The following is a 16,606-nucleotide window of genomic DNA, read 5'->3' as shown; positions in this document are numbered from 1 at the left end:
TTAAAAAAAATAAAAATAAAGCCATGCTAATCACAAAAACTTACCACAAAGTTCCTTGCAGGGATGTCACAGTTAGTCTTTGGAGGTCCAAGAATACCATTTTTAAGTGTTACTCAGCAGAAGTAGCTGGTAATAGTGCAAGTGCTAAAATGCAAAATTCACAATGGTACAGAGTTTGGATATTATTCTGACTTAGGTGCAGAAAAAAAGATTTAAGCAACTTTTTGCAGTGGGATATGAACAAGCACAGGATTAATTTTCAGCCTGTTTTTTGCAACCCTCTTCAAACCACTTAAGGTATACATTGAGACCCAGCTGATTTAGTTTTGCAGTTAAAATGGAAAACTAACAGTAGTGCAGCTGTTTAGATGGTCTTCTGTTCACAAGCGTTGATACTCAGTTCTAACTCAAATCTATTACAAACTGTGTTAACATCCACACTCTGAAGTTGTATAGCTACAGCACAGTGGTACACTGCGTAAAAACATGGATCAAGCTTTAGTGGGTTGCAAGTGCAAATAGCTTCAACAATTCTTCAAGTTCCTACCACCAGAGGAAATAATCTTCCAGCAGTTTGCTCTGAAAGATCCTGCTCTTTCTTAAGAAGCTGCCTCTTATTTGGCCCTCTGCACTCGCAGTAAATCCAAACTCATGCACATTCACTAATGCTTTATTTAGCTAGGAAGTCTTTTCTGTGACTAATTCTGAGTTTATAGTCGTCTTCTGAGCTAGAAGTGTCACAGAGCCCTACTTCCCACTGGTGGACTGCTCTAAAAATACACCCCCACAGGAGGTGCTGCGGACGTCAGCACATCTGACAGCGTGTTTCCCCTCCATCACACTTCTGGTAAGAGCCCCTACTCCTCAAAATAGAAGTAACTTCCCTTGGTACAGATGCAAGGTGGAGGGAACTGCTTACCATTCTGGGTGCGGATACCCAAACTTGGGGAACTGGATTTTAAATATCTACGTATCGCTGAGCAATGCAAAAATGCAGTGGGTTAAGTTGGGTGTCAGGTAGCGACACGTGGTGGCTCCATTTGACTTGCCAACTTTTAGAGCATGCTTATCTGAAACAAACTGAATTGCTGCAAACAAAACTTTACAGAAGTTCATCTCAAAAGGGTAAAATTAATTAACTGCTATGAATTCTTTGCATTCAGGGCTGCAAAACAAAGACACATATTACTTAAATCAGTTTTATTTAAGAATTTCCTACAGTGACAAATCTTATAAAAAGCATCCAAACACGGAACTGCAGCAAACAGCATTCTTAAGGTATCTTACACAGCAGAGCTTCCACCCTCAAGAGGCACACTGAGCTCACCAGTGATGTGCTGCAGGAGCTACTGCCACGCGCATCACAAGCTCAATGTTCTCATCACAAACCCCACCATCTTCAATTCACGTTGCCACACTTACAGATCATTAACAGAAAAAAAAAACAACACACACCATACAGCATTCACAGCAGTTGACATAAGGGAAAAAAAATACAAGTATTCTTTTCACATAAACACATTCAGCTAATTGATTAACTAGGTATAAAACCCACTTAAAGTCTTCCACGTATGGATGTCCTTTGAATGCAAGAACACTCGTACTTTATTTGCTATCATTGCTCTCTGCACACTCTCTCACCAAAGCCACAGGATTGAGAGACATCTCGCCAAGTAAAATAAAATCCCATAATGCACCACCAGGTCTCCGCATGCGCTCTCTTTTTTCTCGCTCATACCAGCCCTCTCATGCCTCGGCACCACCATCAATCCCACACAAGGTTTCAGAAGTTCAAACAGCTTTCTGGTTCCATCTCACAGCCTTGCGTTCATAGCGTTGATACGACTCCATGAAATAAAGAGTAGCGGATAAAAATGGAACACCCACCGTCTAAGACGCAGCATGTGCGGTGTGATGAAGTATTCTTGGATGAGAAAGCATGTAGACAGAAGTATTCCTAAGGCAGAATATTTACAGCACTGCTTTCAATGAAGTGCTTCTTCCATACACATTTGAAATGAGATGAACTGCGGAGATTAAATGAAGCCTTCATATCGTACTTTAGTATGGAGGGGAGACAGTGTTAAAAAAGAAAAACAACAACAAAAAAAACAAACGAAACAGAAAAACAACACTGAGTTCTCCAGTTGGGGCACTTGGAGATTCTTATGGTGGGATCAAATTAAAAACGAGAGGGAGAGAATGCTGTTTCTGACCAATGGTTTCCATTTTGAACATGCAAAGAATTCAGGTAGCCAGGAAACGAGGGGTAAAGTACTACAAGAGAACCCTTTCCTATTGATTGTAGTGTTAGTTTACCTCTCAGGCAAACAGCAGTCCACTTCCAAACATTCACTATTCCAACAAGTTATGTAACAAAACTTATAAAATTCCTTTTACCTTTCTTCCTCTTCCTTTTTTTTTTTTTGTTTGTATGTTTTTTACAAAAGAAAGACATCAAAAATACTGCTGAATATACCGCACATCGAACAAACTGATTTGGAAAAAATTTATATGTAATTTACAGTATACTTACCACGCGTTAGAAAAATTTGATTTCCCACCAAAGAGTCAGTATGAGAGCCCACTGCGTCTACATTCCCCAGCCTGACGATTTGGAATCCATGCTTGAACCAAAGCCTCCGTTAAACCCACTGCTGGACCCCGCGTTGGAAGCTGAGCCCCAGCCTATTGCTGCTCCCGAGTTGGAACCACCGTAAGAGTTATTTCCTGAGCTGAAGCCCTGATTCTGTTCCCGCTGCATGTTGCCTTGGGGCTGGTTGTTTCCCGACGGCCCTGACTGGTTCTGCTGGCTAGCCAGCATGCCCATCATCCCCCAGCTGCTCTGCAGGGCTGCCTGTGCTGCTGCCATCATGGCAGGGTTGATGCTAAAGGCTCCGAAGTTCATGCCACCGCCCATGTTACTGCCCTGGTTGTTACCCAGTCCTCCCCCACCTCCTCTGCTGTTGCCAAACCCCCCCTGATTCCCAAAACCTCCTGGATTACCACCAAATCTTCCACCTCTCTCTAACTGCCTATTGCTATTGTGCTTAGGTTCAGCATTGGATATATGTACGCTGATTCCTTTAATGATCAAGTCCTCTCCACAAAGAGACTGGGCAACCTACAAAAAATAAGGGATTAGTTAAAAGTAGGCTATTATATTTTTTTAGTAAGAACATTTAGTAGTACAAGACAAAATAAGCCCGTGTAATCCTAAGAAGATATTTATTTAACCTGAAAAGAAGCATATGTGTAGATATGAGGTGTTCTATCTTCATGTTTGCTACAGAACTAACTGCAGTATAAAAGCTGTATGCACAACAGCATCTGAGTAACCTAACCTCAGCCAGGCCAACACCACCGAAGGGACCCTAAGGGTCACCCAGCTACTGAAACACAGGCTGTCTAAACATGAGGTTAAAATGCTTTAACACGTACCTGATCATCTGCAAATGTAACAAAAGCAAAAGCTCGGAAAGGTTTAGGAATGAAGACATCTACCACTTCTCCATACTGAGCAAAGAACTGCTGGAGTTCATCTGCTGTCATGTCCTCAGTGCAGCGCCCAACAAACACTTTTCTGCTCCGCAAAGGCTCATCAGGACTTTGCTGAAGAGAATTGAAGAGAGAAGTATAATTAATAATGAAAACTTTAACATGAAGACTGCTGTTCAGAAGACTGAAGATAACAAAGTTTGAACTTGTAAGCTTAAGACTTCCAAAATTCTCTTCAAAGAGCATGTCTGCAACTTGGTACAGATGGGAACAGGCAAATAAAGGTAGTCAGTTACAGACAGTGACAAGGCAGTGCAGGACATGTCACTGTGCTGTACATTTAACTGCATATGCACACGAACAGAAAAGACTCACTGATATTCCATAGTTTATATATTCTGCCTCCTCTGTGCATCAGACAAGATAAGCAACATACTGCTGCATGTTAATAACATATTATTTTGAATTTTGTATTGGGAAATTGAGTCCCCAGCACCTCTCATTCTCTTCCTGTTCACCCACCTCCTCTATTTTCTTTATCCTAAACCCAAAAACCACAACCAGGGCTTTTATTAATGTGTTCATCTGCTCACTTTGCACAGTGGCTCAAGAAGAGTAGTTGTGAATGTTAGGTAAAACAAAGGTAGTCATAAATATGAAAGTACCTTAGAGTTGGGAAGCTTACAGTCGCACCATCTGCCATCTATCATGTGTCTCTGGGACATGACTTTCACCTGGGTTTCGTAATCCGTAAAACGAACAAAACCGAAACCCTTTGAGTGACCGGTCTTAATATCCTTCTTAACCTAGGATAAAAAAGCAGACTTTGAAACAGAACGCAGTAGCACTGCTCGTACTGACGACATTAATGGCATGCTATTTACCTATCATCTTCTGTATCAGTCTTGATATCATCGTCACCAGGAAGGATGCACTCAGATCTGATTACTCCCTTGTACTCAACTACCTTTTCCTATGAAACTTGCCTTGCTATTACACAGTCACAGCACAGGCTTCTGACACCTACAAATTTAATGCATTCTGACTGCTTTGAGCCCCAGTGTTAGTTACTGAAGCAGCAGGATCAGCACCTGGATATAATTATTTTGTAACACTGTAATGGCATGGCCAGACTTGCTGTATAAACAAAGCAACCACACATAGCTGCATGTGGGACACAGCCAGGTAACAGAAGGTAAAGATGTAAGAGCATTTCCGTGGCAGTGAGATCTTCCCCTTCTGGGAGGATAAAAATATCCTGCATGAGAAGAGAGAAGAAAACTGAAGCGAGCTTATATTTCAGCTTCTCTCAGCAAAGAGCCCCTAGGCCTGGCCAGGTCACCACAGCTGTGCCTGTCCCAGACCAGCAGCACCAGCACAGTGCTTGCAGCTGGCACAGGAGATGCTGCACAGGCTGTGTGAGGTAGTGGTGACACAGAGGCAACCTAGAGCATGGAACATGCTGTTCCTGAATTAATTTAGTAAGGCTTTGTTTCAAAGTTTGAAAAATAGACACATTCTCAGCTTCAACAATTAATAATGGTAACATAAACAGATCTTAATATACTGTACCCATTAGGCAGATCTGCATGGATTACCACTCCCAAATACTCCTACCTGTACCTACACCAGTCTGCAGCTACAAGGCTCATGGAACAAACTACCTACGAACTGAGGCACACAGCTTCAAATCTGCTCTGCACGTACATGGCTCTGGTTCTTTCTACTGGCATCATCAGAACCCCGATTTCGAATCAACATCTTTCCTTACTCAAAAAGTATTTTACCTGCACCATGAGAACTTCTCCAAACGTACTGAAGTATTCCTTTAAGTCTTGTTCTGTAGTTTTCCAGGGTAAACCTAGGACAATTAAGTCTGAAGTCTTCTGTACTGCTCGTTTTACCTTCACGGCTGATGATGCATCTGTTTCATCCATTTTTCTCTTATTATCTGAATACAACGATGTACGTTAGAAATTATCCTCGTAAACTTAGAAACTGCTTCCACTAATCTTGAACAGTGTGGTATAAAACCAGACAACAATAAGAGAAAGTGCAGACTGCGGAAGAACACACGCCAGCTGTTGGAGGTTATCATTACGACCCACAGCCAACTGTCTGCAAGCGTGAGGAAAGAAAGAACTACTTTACCAAATCCTCCTCAAAAATACATTCTGAGTTAGTTTTGCATTAGTTCACTCAAGGACCACCCAGTAATGTTTAGGGTCCTCTGAGGATGAGAACAAGACGGGTTTTTAACAAGAATATTAAATGAGAAGACCATTTCTAATTCTGGAGAGAGTGCCTTTGGTTGCTCTTTTCCTCAGCACTTATCTCAAAAGGTAGCTGTGACCAAAGCATGGCTCGAAGCATCTGTGAGCACGCACAGAGCCAGCAATCTTTAGAAGTTCTAATTAGGCTGCAGCTCTCCCAAGCACAACATAGAACTTTGTCATTCAAGCACTTCTGCAGCTAAAGAATTAAAGATTCGTGTGCATCTGAAAACTCAGCAGGTTCAACTTCACCTGCGGGACAAACACGAGTAAAATCAGAGGATTTCTGCCAACGCGAGGACTCAACATGCATCGACTAAAAGCACGCTCGTAAGGAAACACAAAGGCGCAGGCACGAACCTTTGGGGTAGTTCACCACATAGACCAGGTTGCCCCAGCCGGCCTCGGGGGCGTGCAGGATGCCCTCCACCAGCCGCACGCCCCGCATACACTGCGACACCGGGTTGCGGTAGCGCAGCCCACACGCCCCGGGGAACTGCGCCGTCACGGTGGACAGCAGCACCGTGCCGTCATCCTCCGAGGGGATCTCGATGGGCTCGTCATTCTCGTCCTCCGTGACCCGGATGTACTCCGACATCTTCGCTGGAAGTCACTGAAGCGTGGGAGAGAAACACGCGTAAACAACCGCCCGAGCGAAGCGCGACGTCGGCTTCCGGCCTCCGCGCCTCGGGCCCGATCGCGGCCAACACACAGCGGCACGGAGCGGCGCCGCGCACGGAGCGGCAGCGCCTCGCCCCGCCCCGAGCAGCGCGGGCCCCGCAGCGGCGCCGCGGGGCTCAGAGCCGCCCGCGGAGCGACCCGCGAGAAGGACTCGGGCCCCGGCCCCGCCGCCCGCCTCACCGGCGGCCCATCGGGCCCGACCCCCCCCGGCGGCCCCGTCCGCAGAACCCCGAGCCGCCTCACCGGGCGGGAAGGCAGCGCCGTGTCCTCAGCCGTCAGCGCCTCCGCCGCGCGCCGCACAAAATGGCGGCCGCCGCCTCCCGCGGAGGCCGGGCCGCGGGGCGAACCACTTCGGGAGGCGGAGGGGGAAGATCGGCGCGCCGCCGCCGGCCTGGGGGAAGAGGTCGGGCTCGAGGCACGCCGCCTTCGAGCCGAGCCGGAGCCGGTCCCGAGCTTCCGGAACGGCGCAGGCGGCGAGAACCGGGAACGGGGCGGCAGCCCGCGCCGGCGCCCCCGCGCACGGAGGTGGTACGGACCGAGCCGCGCATGCGCGAGCTCGCGGAGGCCGCCGGGAGGGGCGGGGCAGCGCGAGGCGTTCCCGCCGCGTGCGTCTTCCTCACTGCGCGGCTGTGCGCCGAGAGGGGCGGTGTTGGTTTGTCTGCCCTGCCCGGCCTCGTAAAGCCATTCGGTGCGGCTGCTAGGTGTGTAACGTAGGTCGTGCTGGCTGTTGTAGCGCTGTTTACCATAACAGGGTTTAATCCTTTGTAAGCCCAATTTCTATTTACTTAAAGGGAAGTTAAACCTTCCCGTACTGCACAGCGATCTCCTGAATCGAAAGCCACGATAGCTAAAGGACCCTCGTGTCCTGCTGCTGCTCTTCTGGCTCCCTGAGGTAAAGCCGCCGTGCAGGACTGTGTGCGTGCTGTGCTCACAGCCCGGCAGCCCTGTGTGCGGGCAGCAGGGCTGAGGGGGCTGAAACCGCGGGCTGTGGTAAGGAAAGCAGCTCCTGTCTCCACCTGTTCTTGGTGCCTCTCCTCCCATCCACGCCTGGGCTGTGCTCCCACCTAACTTGACTTCCCTTGCACTTCCCTCTCTCTTAAAAAAAAAAAGGCAATATTAGTAGAGGTAGATGACTACTGCTAGGAAGGGCCAATCCAGTTCCTTGCATCAATGCAGAGGTTTGCTGAGTATTTAAGGCCCCCACTTAAAATTTGCAATTGTAAAAATTGGCTCTGGCACCATTGAAACCTGGCCCATCGATGCCCTTGTAGCTTTAGACTCAGCCTTATCATTTAATTACCGTTTTCCAACAGAGTTCTGAGAGCGACTCACAAGGCTCAGGCTGACGAGATAAGCTAATGCTTCACGTAGGCGTTCTCTTGAAATTCCTGCATTTTCCAGCCATCCACAAGACGCATCCCAAACCCAGTTCTGGTGTTGCCAAGTCAGCACGGAGGTAGTCAGTGTTGTCTGAACACGCTGTGAGGACTGAGCGGTAATTGCAGCATGTCAACATTACCTACTGCACCATTTCAAGTCAAAGCTATAGTTTAGCAATCATGCTATTTGAAGAGGTTGTCGTGGCATTCAGCCAAAGTGACCTCTATCTGACAGAGCATCTGCTGGTAATTTTATTAATGAGCAGAGTAAACATCAACCCTGTGCTAGATTGGTGCAGGTAAGAGCTAGGGGAGGGCAGTGAGCTTGCTGCCTGTACAGGGAAAGGGAAGAAAGGCGATTGTTCACAAGAGAAACTGGCCCCTACAGCTCATTCCTCAGATTTTGCAACAACCAACCTTAGAATTAAACAGATGTGATGTTTTCTGTAAAAACAGGGATTCTTGCAGTGTTTTCCTACTGTTAGTTTGCACGTTTATTAGATTTAAGTTAAGCAAACAACAGCAGTATTGCTCTTGAAGCAACTACACCAGCAGGCAGGCAGCTAGCTAATTCACCAGTTCTCTCACACTGGCAATTCACAGTGCCCATGGGTGCAGCCAAATGCAGTACCATGGTACTAGCCATCGTGTATATCGAGTTAAGTGTGCCCACAGGAAGAAAAGAAAATGCAATACAATAACTATTTGCTGCTCTAGGTTAAGTGTGCTCAGGGGTACAAACAAACTCCAAAACCATCAGCTGTTTGTTCTCTCTCTCCCAAAAGCACTTGGGGTGAAAAAACAACATCATTGGGCATGCAAATATAACCTCATGATTAAACAAACAAGCAAAACAGATAAACAGGGAGTACTGAGGCCTGTTTCTAACTTCAGTTAGATCAGTAAAAAGGATTTAAATAATGATGGCATTTCAGTGTAATCGGATTCTGGCCTGGCTTTGCCAATAGTAAGTAAGGTGCATCTCTCAACCTTACTTAGTGGGAGTGACAATCACAATTTCCCCTCTCTTGATATGGGAGAAAGGTTCTCTGCAGAGAAATCTGAGCAACTTAAAGATCATGTTCTCCATGTTGGTTCTCATTCTAACTACATAGCGAGAAAAAAAAGAGCCTGCATCCTTTTAGTCAGTCTTACTCTGCTCCTTTATAAGCACAGTCCTCCCTACCACGAGCACCAAGTAAAGCCCACCTTGCACGTATTTACCTAAAGGAAGAGGACACTGCAGTTATTTCTCTTTGTCATTTGAGGCCATTTGAGCCTTCAATTAAGCAGGTTGTATATCAGATACTGTTCTCTCCCAAGAGAGCAAGATCAGTAATATTTCATTTTCCTAGCTACAGCTGAAAATCCATTCACACACAGAAGAGCAGTGCTTTACAATACTTATCTTTCTCCCTTCCTCTTTGAAGAAGCTTTCATCACAAGGACATTTGCAATAATTACTTCCTCCTTTCCCCAGAAACGTCTACCATAAGCAGAACTTTCTGCACACAAGCAGAGGAAAACTTTGCTCTACATACACATACAAAACTTCTCCTGTGAGCTTCCCAATATAAAGATTAAACACCTGACCAGACCCTCTTTTTGGGGAGAACACTTGGAGCCACACCTTGCAGTCACAAACTATCCCACCCAGGCTGGGTGTAAGGCTGGTGATGTTCTGCCTTCAGTTCCAGGTGGGCAGTAACAGTCCTGCCAGCAAACCCAGTGCAGTGCAGTAACAGACCCTCAGGGACAGGGAATGAAAACATGAAAATCTATAGCTTCAGCGTTCTTTAACCCTTGGTGCTGAGGCCAGTCTTGCATCAGCTCTGCAGTATTCTTACACAGGATCACAAATGTTGCATTAAGCTCTGATAAACTGCAAATGAAACATTTATGTTAAAAAAAATTCCTAATACCTAGCAGCCTAGAAACAACTTCCTACAGAAGAGCTTCTTTTAAGCATAATAAGCAGCTTCCACCCATGTAAAATACCTGGAAAGAGCTCTCAGTCCGTTGTTCTCACAGCAGTGCTCTTCCTAGCCCCCTTTGTTGAAGCAGTTCTAAGGCTTCATTACGGCACCTGACTGCAAGCAACTTTCCCATGATCCTAAAAGGCCACCATTTCAATTATTTCATTTTAAATCCACCTGAGATGGTTTTCTCATTCCTTATTTCCTGTCCTTATTTACTTAACTCTTCCAAAACTGATTGGAACTCCTGATGTGTTTTTCAAGCTCACAGCAAGCACAACTGAAGCCAAATGATTTGTGTGCTTGACTTGCAGGGAGCCAGAAGGACGCGGTGCCTGTTAGCCTGGGACCTTCCAGCACTAGTAGCTGTTTGGAAAAAAAACCTCTGGCTTTTCTTCCTCTGCCTCACTACGAAGTGAAACTGCTGCTTTTTACTGCCAGACAGATGCTGAGTGTTAGAGAAAGAAGAAACTATCAGAATTGGCAATGAATGTTTGTGGGAGTGAGGCTGATTTGCTCGTGTTCTTTTCAGACTGCTGGGGTCAGCCATCCAGGTGTGGTTTCCCAGAGCCCTCATCTACAGAAAGATGCACTTGGCAAGGAGAAAATGTGCAGTGATTGGAAAGGCAGCAGTGGTGACAAAAGGCCGCTCTCAGCTCCGCAGCATCTGCTGGCAGTTTGGTGCTGACTGCTACCTTTGTTTCTGAGCTGTGAGCTACAGACAGTGGGTGGAAGCCATGGAAGCAGGAGGCCCGTGCTTCTGTTGGCTACCCTGAGCACAAACGACTGTCTTGTTACACTGAGCAAGCAGCAGTGCTGCAGCGTTCCAGCTCCTGCTGACACAGTTGCTAATTCTTACTTGTCTGCTGAGACAGAGGGAATGTTTTCTTGTCTTGGGGAATGTTTTCTCTGGCTTTGTGCTCTAGGTTGGCAGACAAGTGGCAGGCATTGTGAGGCTGGCATCAAATATCACCTTTTTGTTTTAGTTTAGACAAGGTGGTTGGAGGATTTAAGTTAGCGGAGTTTGTGACCGTGATCATACACAGGAGTCTTGCTTTTAGAAGCTGAAAATCAGGGTTCAAAGCACAACGGCACATAGCATCTGACATCTTCACCATCTTGTTTGATTGGTACCTGTGGGAACTGCCCAACGTTTGCATCTTGTACATGGAGAATGCAGAAATGAACTGCGTTCTGTTTTGTTTGGCAGAACCAGCAAACCATCTGCAAGTCACCTCCCTAGTTTTTCTGGCCCATCCACAGCAGAGCCTGGGAAGAATGTCAGCCTGTGGTTCTCAGAAGCACCCAGGAGGCTCTCGGAGCTCGGTTCCTGGTGAAGATGTGGCAGGCATCTTCCAAAGGAATTTGCCTTGTGCAGCGGATTGCAGCTAGGATTCAGGCTTTTTAGATTATGCAGTAACTCCCAGCGCAGGAGAGCGTGAATCTCCACCAGCACAGGATCCACAAACCAAAGGACAAATCCCAGCTGTGCTGGGAGCTTCGGGTCCTTACACCTGCACGTGGTTTGCAGTGAATACAAACTTACAGCTGCAGTTGGAAATAGGCTCTTTCAATGCTAAAACCACAGGTGGCTTGGGTAAACTTGAGCAGCTTTTCCTGTAAGTGGGAATAGCATAAAGGATAAATTTGCCAGGATCAATTTAAGAGCTGTTTTGTTGGGTTTTCCTTAGTTTTTTTTCTTTTTTTCCCCTTCTTTCCTCTCAAACACTGGGCATAATTTTTTGCAAACGTGCATGGAAGCAGTAGCTCAAGTATGAGACAGAGACTGTTTTAAAATGGTTTGGTTGTACTGCCTGCTCGATGGTATTCTTTTAAAGAACATTTACGAAAGATTTATGTAAAATCTATCTTTTGTCTACTTAAAATATGTCAAATGGATGCACAGGGCAAAATTTAATGCATATGGGTTTTCATTATTTTAAATCATTTGCAATATAAGTGATTTACTGTGACATCAGACGTTCGTTCTTTGGCTGTCCACCATAAATTGAAGCCCACCCAAATTTCCACTTTTATATTTATATTTCTGCGTTCCCTCCCCCAGTATCTCTAACCTCAGCTCTGCGATTCTTCATGTAAATGACTTTCAGGAAGGAAAGGAAGGGAACACATAATTGGCCTTAATACAGGTAATACTGAAAGAAAAGCGAGACCTTTATGTGAGAAATTGTTGACAGCTGTGGAAAGGGGGGAACTAATGCATGTAGGAGAGCAAGTCCTTCCTGATGAGAGCTACTGGATGTGATCAAATGGACTTCAGTGCTACTGAAACTGCCAGAGGTGACAGACATCTATCTTCTGCTTCCTGAATGTTTTCATGTCTTTTTAGCGTCTTTCCATTTATAATGCAGTTAATTGAACACTGACCTGTTAAGGTTCCACACAGCTGTTTGGAAAACTGAGGTAAGCCAGTTTGCCCAAGGTCATTCTTGTAGTGAGAAACGGGTGACAGCTGACGCCCAGAATGATGCCCTCATTGCAAACCTTCTCCTAAAACATGCAAAAATCTTGAGACACAGATTTTTTGGAAGACCTTGTGGGGAACAGCATTCATTATTGTGTTTCTGGTTGTGTCATGACAGTTAATGCACACAGACCTTTGGACCCATCATCAGCCTGTATGTGAAGCCTTCCTGGCTCCGTATGTACTGAAAGCTGCTGCTACCTGTTAGTCCTTCAGCGGCCTGTGCTACCAGGCTTAACCACCTCAGCTCAGCCCTGTTTCTCATCCACCCACGTCATCTCAAGACCTACGAGGTCAGCAGACTCCACTGAGATCCTTATTTCTACTAATTACATTGAAAGACAGTTCCGTTTGGACCAGATGTTGTACCTGTGCAAGCTTCCCCCCACCCACAGCACTTCGACATCACTCCCTCCCTAATTGCTGCCCAACAATTGCACTATTACTGCTCACACAGATAGTTCTCAAATGTGAATTTCCTAACGATTTGTGGCAACTCTGAGCAACGTTAGAAACTTCAGCACCATCCCGAAGGGAATCTTAATTCTGATATCCAGACTATCTGCCCAGTCCTACATTTAGGTGTGTCTGATGGTCACCACTGAAATATTTCATGCCTTTCCCACAGTGCTACTCCTAAAGCAACAGCACTGCCAACAATATTCATCCTGCAGTCAGAGCAGGGTTAGATCATGTGGTGGACCTGCATGTGCTGGTCTTCATTCTAGCCTCCAGTGGCTTAACTACTGCAAGATCCAATTGAGAAAAATGTTAGCCTACTTCTGATTTATGTAGCAAAGTGCAGAGGAGAGCAGAAGCTTTTAGTATCTTGGGAAGTGGTTAGAAATTAAGGCCAAAGAAAGGACACTCGTGTCCATTACATCCTTAAGAAAACCCAACAAATCTTCAGTGAAAGTCCTGGCTGCTGAACTGTTCCTGGGCTGGCAGATGTTCACAGCTCCCTTGGCAGATACAGAGGAAAGCTACTGGGCCCACTTCGATACCAGCCCTTACAACTGCGTTCAGAGGGCTGTGCAGTTGTGAGGAGGCCTCGCAGGGCCGGGTTCTTTCAGCTTTTTGTCCTGAAATGAAATTAGGGAACGCATCAAATCTTTTAAGAACTCTGATGATCTCTTGTCAGCGATCTCGGCTGAACACAGAGCTTCAGTGGAGATGTGGATGAGGGATGGAAATGAATGCGAAGTGCAAGGCTGACACCTGGAGGGCACTGCTGAGCTGCAGGCAGCCTGGGGGAGCTGGGGATGCTGCAGCACAGCGTGGGTTAGGAAAGCTCAGAGGAGGTGGTTTTGGATCTGCTCTTCTCTAGTGAAGGCCTTTCGATATGCTTCCCTCTCCTCTCTTCTAACAAAAGAAAAAAAAATCCAAATTTCAATCTCAGCTTTTCCATATCTATTTTTTTAGGAGTGGATAAGAGCAAAAGAGCAAACGCTGGGTTATCTACGTTTTCACTTCTTCCACATTCAGGAATACTTTGATCAAAACCTTCTGGCTCAGTAAGCCACTGCAGGCAGTGAGTCAGTTCTTTGGTTGTTCAGCATAACTTATTTGATTGCTGCACGCCGGCTTTCTGCTGCTGCTTTGTCCTTTGTGTAATGGTGCTGTGAGTTTCTGGAGCAGAGACTTGCAGGGCAGTTCCTACTGCCAAAGCTGCAGCTGGCAAGTTGGCATCACGTAGAGCTTGGTCTTCTCATGCCTGGCTGTCAGCGCCCGTGGTAAGGCTCTTCTTGAAGCTGATCCTAATCAAGGAATGCAAGGCAGCTTCTGGGACAAAGTCTTCGTGCTTTTGGAGGTTTGCTTCCCAGCCTGGCAATCACCCATTCGCAGTGCTTACTCAAACCTTTCCAGTAATCTTTCTTCTGTGCCAGGAATTATCTTCGTATTTCTGAAAGTCGTTTTTGCTTGATCTAATTTTGGAATATGTTAATAAATGAGTTGTTTACTGTGCTGTCATGACTATACACTGCATATCTCAGAAACCCAAATATTCTATGTCCATTACCACTCCTTAATTCCACTGTGGTTCCAATCAGCATAAAATTTGCATAGCAGTAAATATTTTCTTTAAATGGAAATGGACAAAAAAAAAGAAGTTATTTTTCAGAACTCAGTTCTACTAATTCAACTGCAGCACACCTTCCTTATCCTCCATGTGTCTTTACCTCTGTCCTAGTTGACTGCATTTCTTTCTCTCCTAGCCATCAGACTTCCAAGATATCACCAATATTATGTTCCTCCTGCTGTGGATACCAAACTACTCCATACGTTCCCACCCACACCAGCTCCATGGGTGAGCCATAAAAATACTTCCTCCAGGCACTGGGGAGCAGAAGAGAGGCACACTGCCAACTCGAGCAGCAGCACAAGACGTTCGGTGTGCTGGAGGTGCTTCTTTTCAGCCCAGAGACCTGAAAAGAACACCACCATCTCTGAGGCTCCTGTTCCTCCAGCATTTATTAACCACTAAGGTTCTGAAGAGGCAACAGCATCTTTCCTCCTCCTCCAGTAATGTTGCCTGCACTGGACTGTCAGTTACTCTGTCATACTGGATCACTTGTGGTTATGCAGCAGTGTAGACAAATGCCAGTTCAAGATCAAGGCAGAACACTAAACTTGTCTCACCTGAGACTTATTCTATACTCAAACCTGCCTCTTGCTGACGTTCTATTAACCCAATCTGTCATCCTCCTAACCCCCATTATCCAACCCAAGCAGATGACTTACTTTGGGAAGATCCGTAGATAGCTTTCATGCAAACTGTTCAGTAGGTCCAGGAGCCATAGCTGGATTCCACAGGGAGCTATGGTCACAAGATACAATCGCTTGTATCCTGGATGCTTACAAACTCAGTAACGTTCTCCCTGTTCAGACATCGCCTGGACTGTCTGTCACTCCTACAAAGCAGCAGGTGGGCTGGCAGCAGTCTGATACAATCCTAAATGCCTATCTTCAGGCCTGCATGTGGTCCTAGAGATCAGCAAAGGTAAATGTAAGCAAACACTTCCAGGGAAGCACGTGCCAAAACATACTATTGCAGTCAGAAGCAGTGAATGGCCCCTCCTGAGCCCCAAAATGAAGTGTTCAAGTCAAGAAACAGCTTGCTGCCTTCTCAAGAGTTCACCACTTCCAGTTTGCAAGCTTGGGGAGGGAAATCCAGGCAGTGTCATTAAATCACTGACAGCAGAGTAAAGGGCTGCAGAAGGAGTTACACATCAGGGTGAGGTGGCTTAACCTCCCAGGGCAAGATTCATTTCTTACAAGTAAACTACAAATCAAATAGCAAAGTCAAATAGCAGGAACTGTTGCACTTGTTTGACTCTCAGGAGGATGAAAAGTAAAAAGGCAACGCCAGCTGTGTATTTTTTACATACAGCAGTAATAACTCGAGAACATGAGAATAACTGAGCAGCTGTGCGCAGCTACCTGAGTACGACAGAGGTGTGCGCTCCCACATGCGCCCCCATGTCAGCAGCAAACCTGAGACAGAGCGAAAGAGAAACGCTGAGGAGCTGTGAGATTTGGTGAGATTCGCGGAGCGGACATGAGGGGGCACTCTTATCTTCGGTTTGCTCGTGGCAAAAGTGCTGTGTAATATCAGGCAGGGTCACTGCGGGCAGCTTGCTTCAGCCTGAGTCGCTGTGCCAAGATGTGGAGCCTTGTCCCTCTCCACAGAAGGGTTCCGTGCAGGTTTTTCGCAGCTCTTTATGCAGAAGGTGAACGCTGTCCCTTTAAGTCAGCTCAGACATCTCAGTCCAAATGGGGAATGAAGCCCAGGCTACCTACAGTTATGAAACCTCTCTTTTTGAGCTTACAGGCTTAGGGGCCGCTACTGCACTCCGAGGTTAATAATCAGTTTTAATATTCACTTAGGGGGCTGTAAAAAAAGAATGAAAATTTCCTAATTTGAAAATGGACTTGATTGGCAGCTTTATTATCTCTGTAAGGTGCATGGCATTCCACACAATCAAGTCGTTTTTTAAAATAATCTCACTGCTTAAGTCGTACACGCTGCTAATTGCATTTTAATAAGTCTCTTTAAAATCTTTCCATATTTTTTAATATCCTAATATTAGATAAGTGATTGCTGGGGACACTGGAGGGCACTGAAGTTTATAGAAAGAGGAACGCCATAATGAAGCTTTATTGGGATGGCATCACCAAACAATTGCTGTGATAGCAACACTCCCAAGCCTGGAAAAATGCCAGGCATTCCCCCTGGAACTGACTCAGACACTAGCCTCTCTGGCTCAGGACTAACACAGAAAATGGATGCTTTCTGGTTCATAAAATGGCCTC

At 45.9% G+C, this 16,606-nt stretch overlaps 1 protein-coding gene and 1 long non-coding RNA gene across 3 annotated transcripts; one reads left to right on the top strand and one right to left on the bottom strand.

Annotated features, from left to right (window-relative positions):
- Window positions 1-1,185: 1,185 nt before the first annotated feature.
- On the bottom strand, window positions 1,186-6,836 carry TARDBP (TAR DNA binding protein). 2 transcript variants are annotated; one of them, XR_008208710.1, is made up of 7 exons: window positions 6,696-6,836; window positions 6,132-6,384; window positions 5,286-5,449; window positions 4,164-4,304; window positions 3,442-3,612; window positions 2,537-3,124; window positions 1,186-2,027 (listed from the first exon to the last, which is right to left on the bottom strand). XR_008208710.1 is itself a non-coding variant. In XM_052691533.1 (6 exons), exons 2-6 carry the CDS (start codon window positions 6,367-6,369, stop codon window positions 2,594-2,596), a joined length of 1,245 nt encoding a protein of 414 aa, XP_052547493.1. In that variant the 5' UTR covers window positions 6,370-6,384; window positions 6,696-6,836; the 3' UTR covers window positions 1,186-2,593. The 2 variants fall into 2 exon arrangements, 1 of the variants encoding a protein (XP_052547493.1); XM_052691533.1 differs by having other exon boundaries at window positions 1,186-3,124.
- A 197-nt stretch (window positions 6,837-7,033) lies between these two features.
- Window positions 7,034-14,723, top strand: LOC128084870 (uncharacterized). Its single transcript, XR_008208711.1, has 3 exons — window positions 7,034-7,153; window positions 11,018-12,231; window positions 14,509-14,723. It is a non-coding gene; the product is annotated as an uncharacterized LOC128084870 (long non-coding RNA).
- The last annotated feature ends 1,883 nt before the right edge of the window (window positions 14,724-16,606 follow it).

Source organism: Tympanuchus pallidicinctus, unplaced genomic scaffold, assembly GCF_026119805.1.
Source record: "Tympanuchus pallidicinctus isolate F22 unplaced genomic scaffold, pur_lepc_1.0 scaffold29, whole genome shotgun sequence".
NCBI classification, from domain to species: Eukaryota; Metazoa; Chordata; class Aves; order Galliformes; family Phasianidae; genus Tympanuchus; species Tympanuchus pallidicinctus.
Note: the sequence above shows the minus strand (reverse complement) of the source record. Positions and strands in the feature narration are given on the sequence as shown.

Bases quoted from the DNA above. Each gene is read 5' to 3' on its own strand.
- TARDBP (XM_052691533.1), bottom strand. From the start codon at position 6,369: ATGTCGGAGTACATCCGGGTCACGGAGGACGAGAATGACGAGCCCATC. The intron at 4,305-5,285 runs GTAAAATACTTT...TTTTTATCCTAG, and splicing joins GAGAAGTTCTCATGGTGCAG to GTTAAGAAGGATATTAAGAC. The intron at 3,613-4,163 runs GTACTTTCATAT...AATTCTCTTCAG, and splicing joins GTAAGCTTCCCAACTCTAAG to CAAAGTCCTGATGAGCCTTT.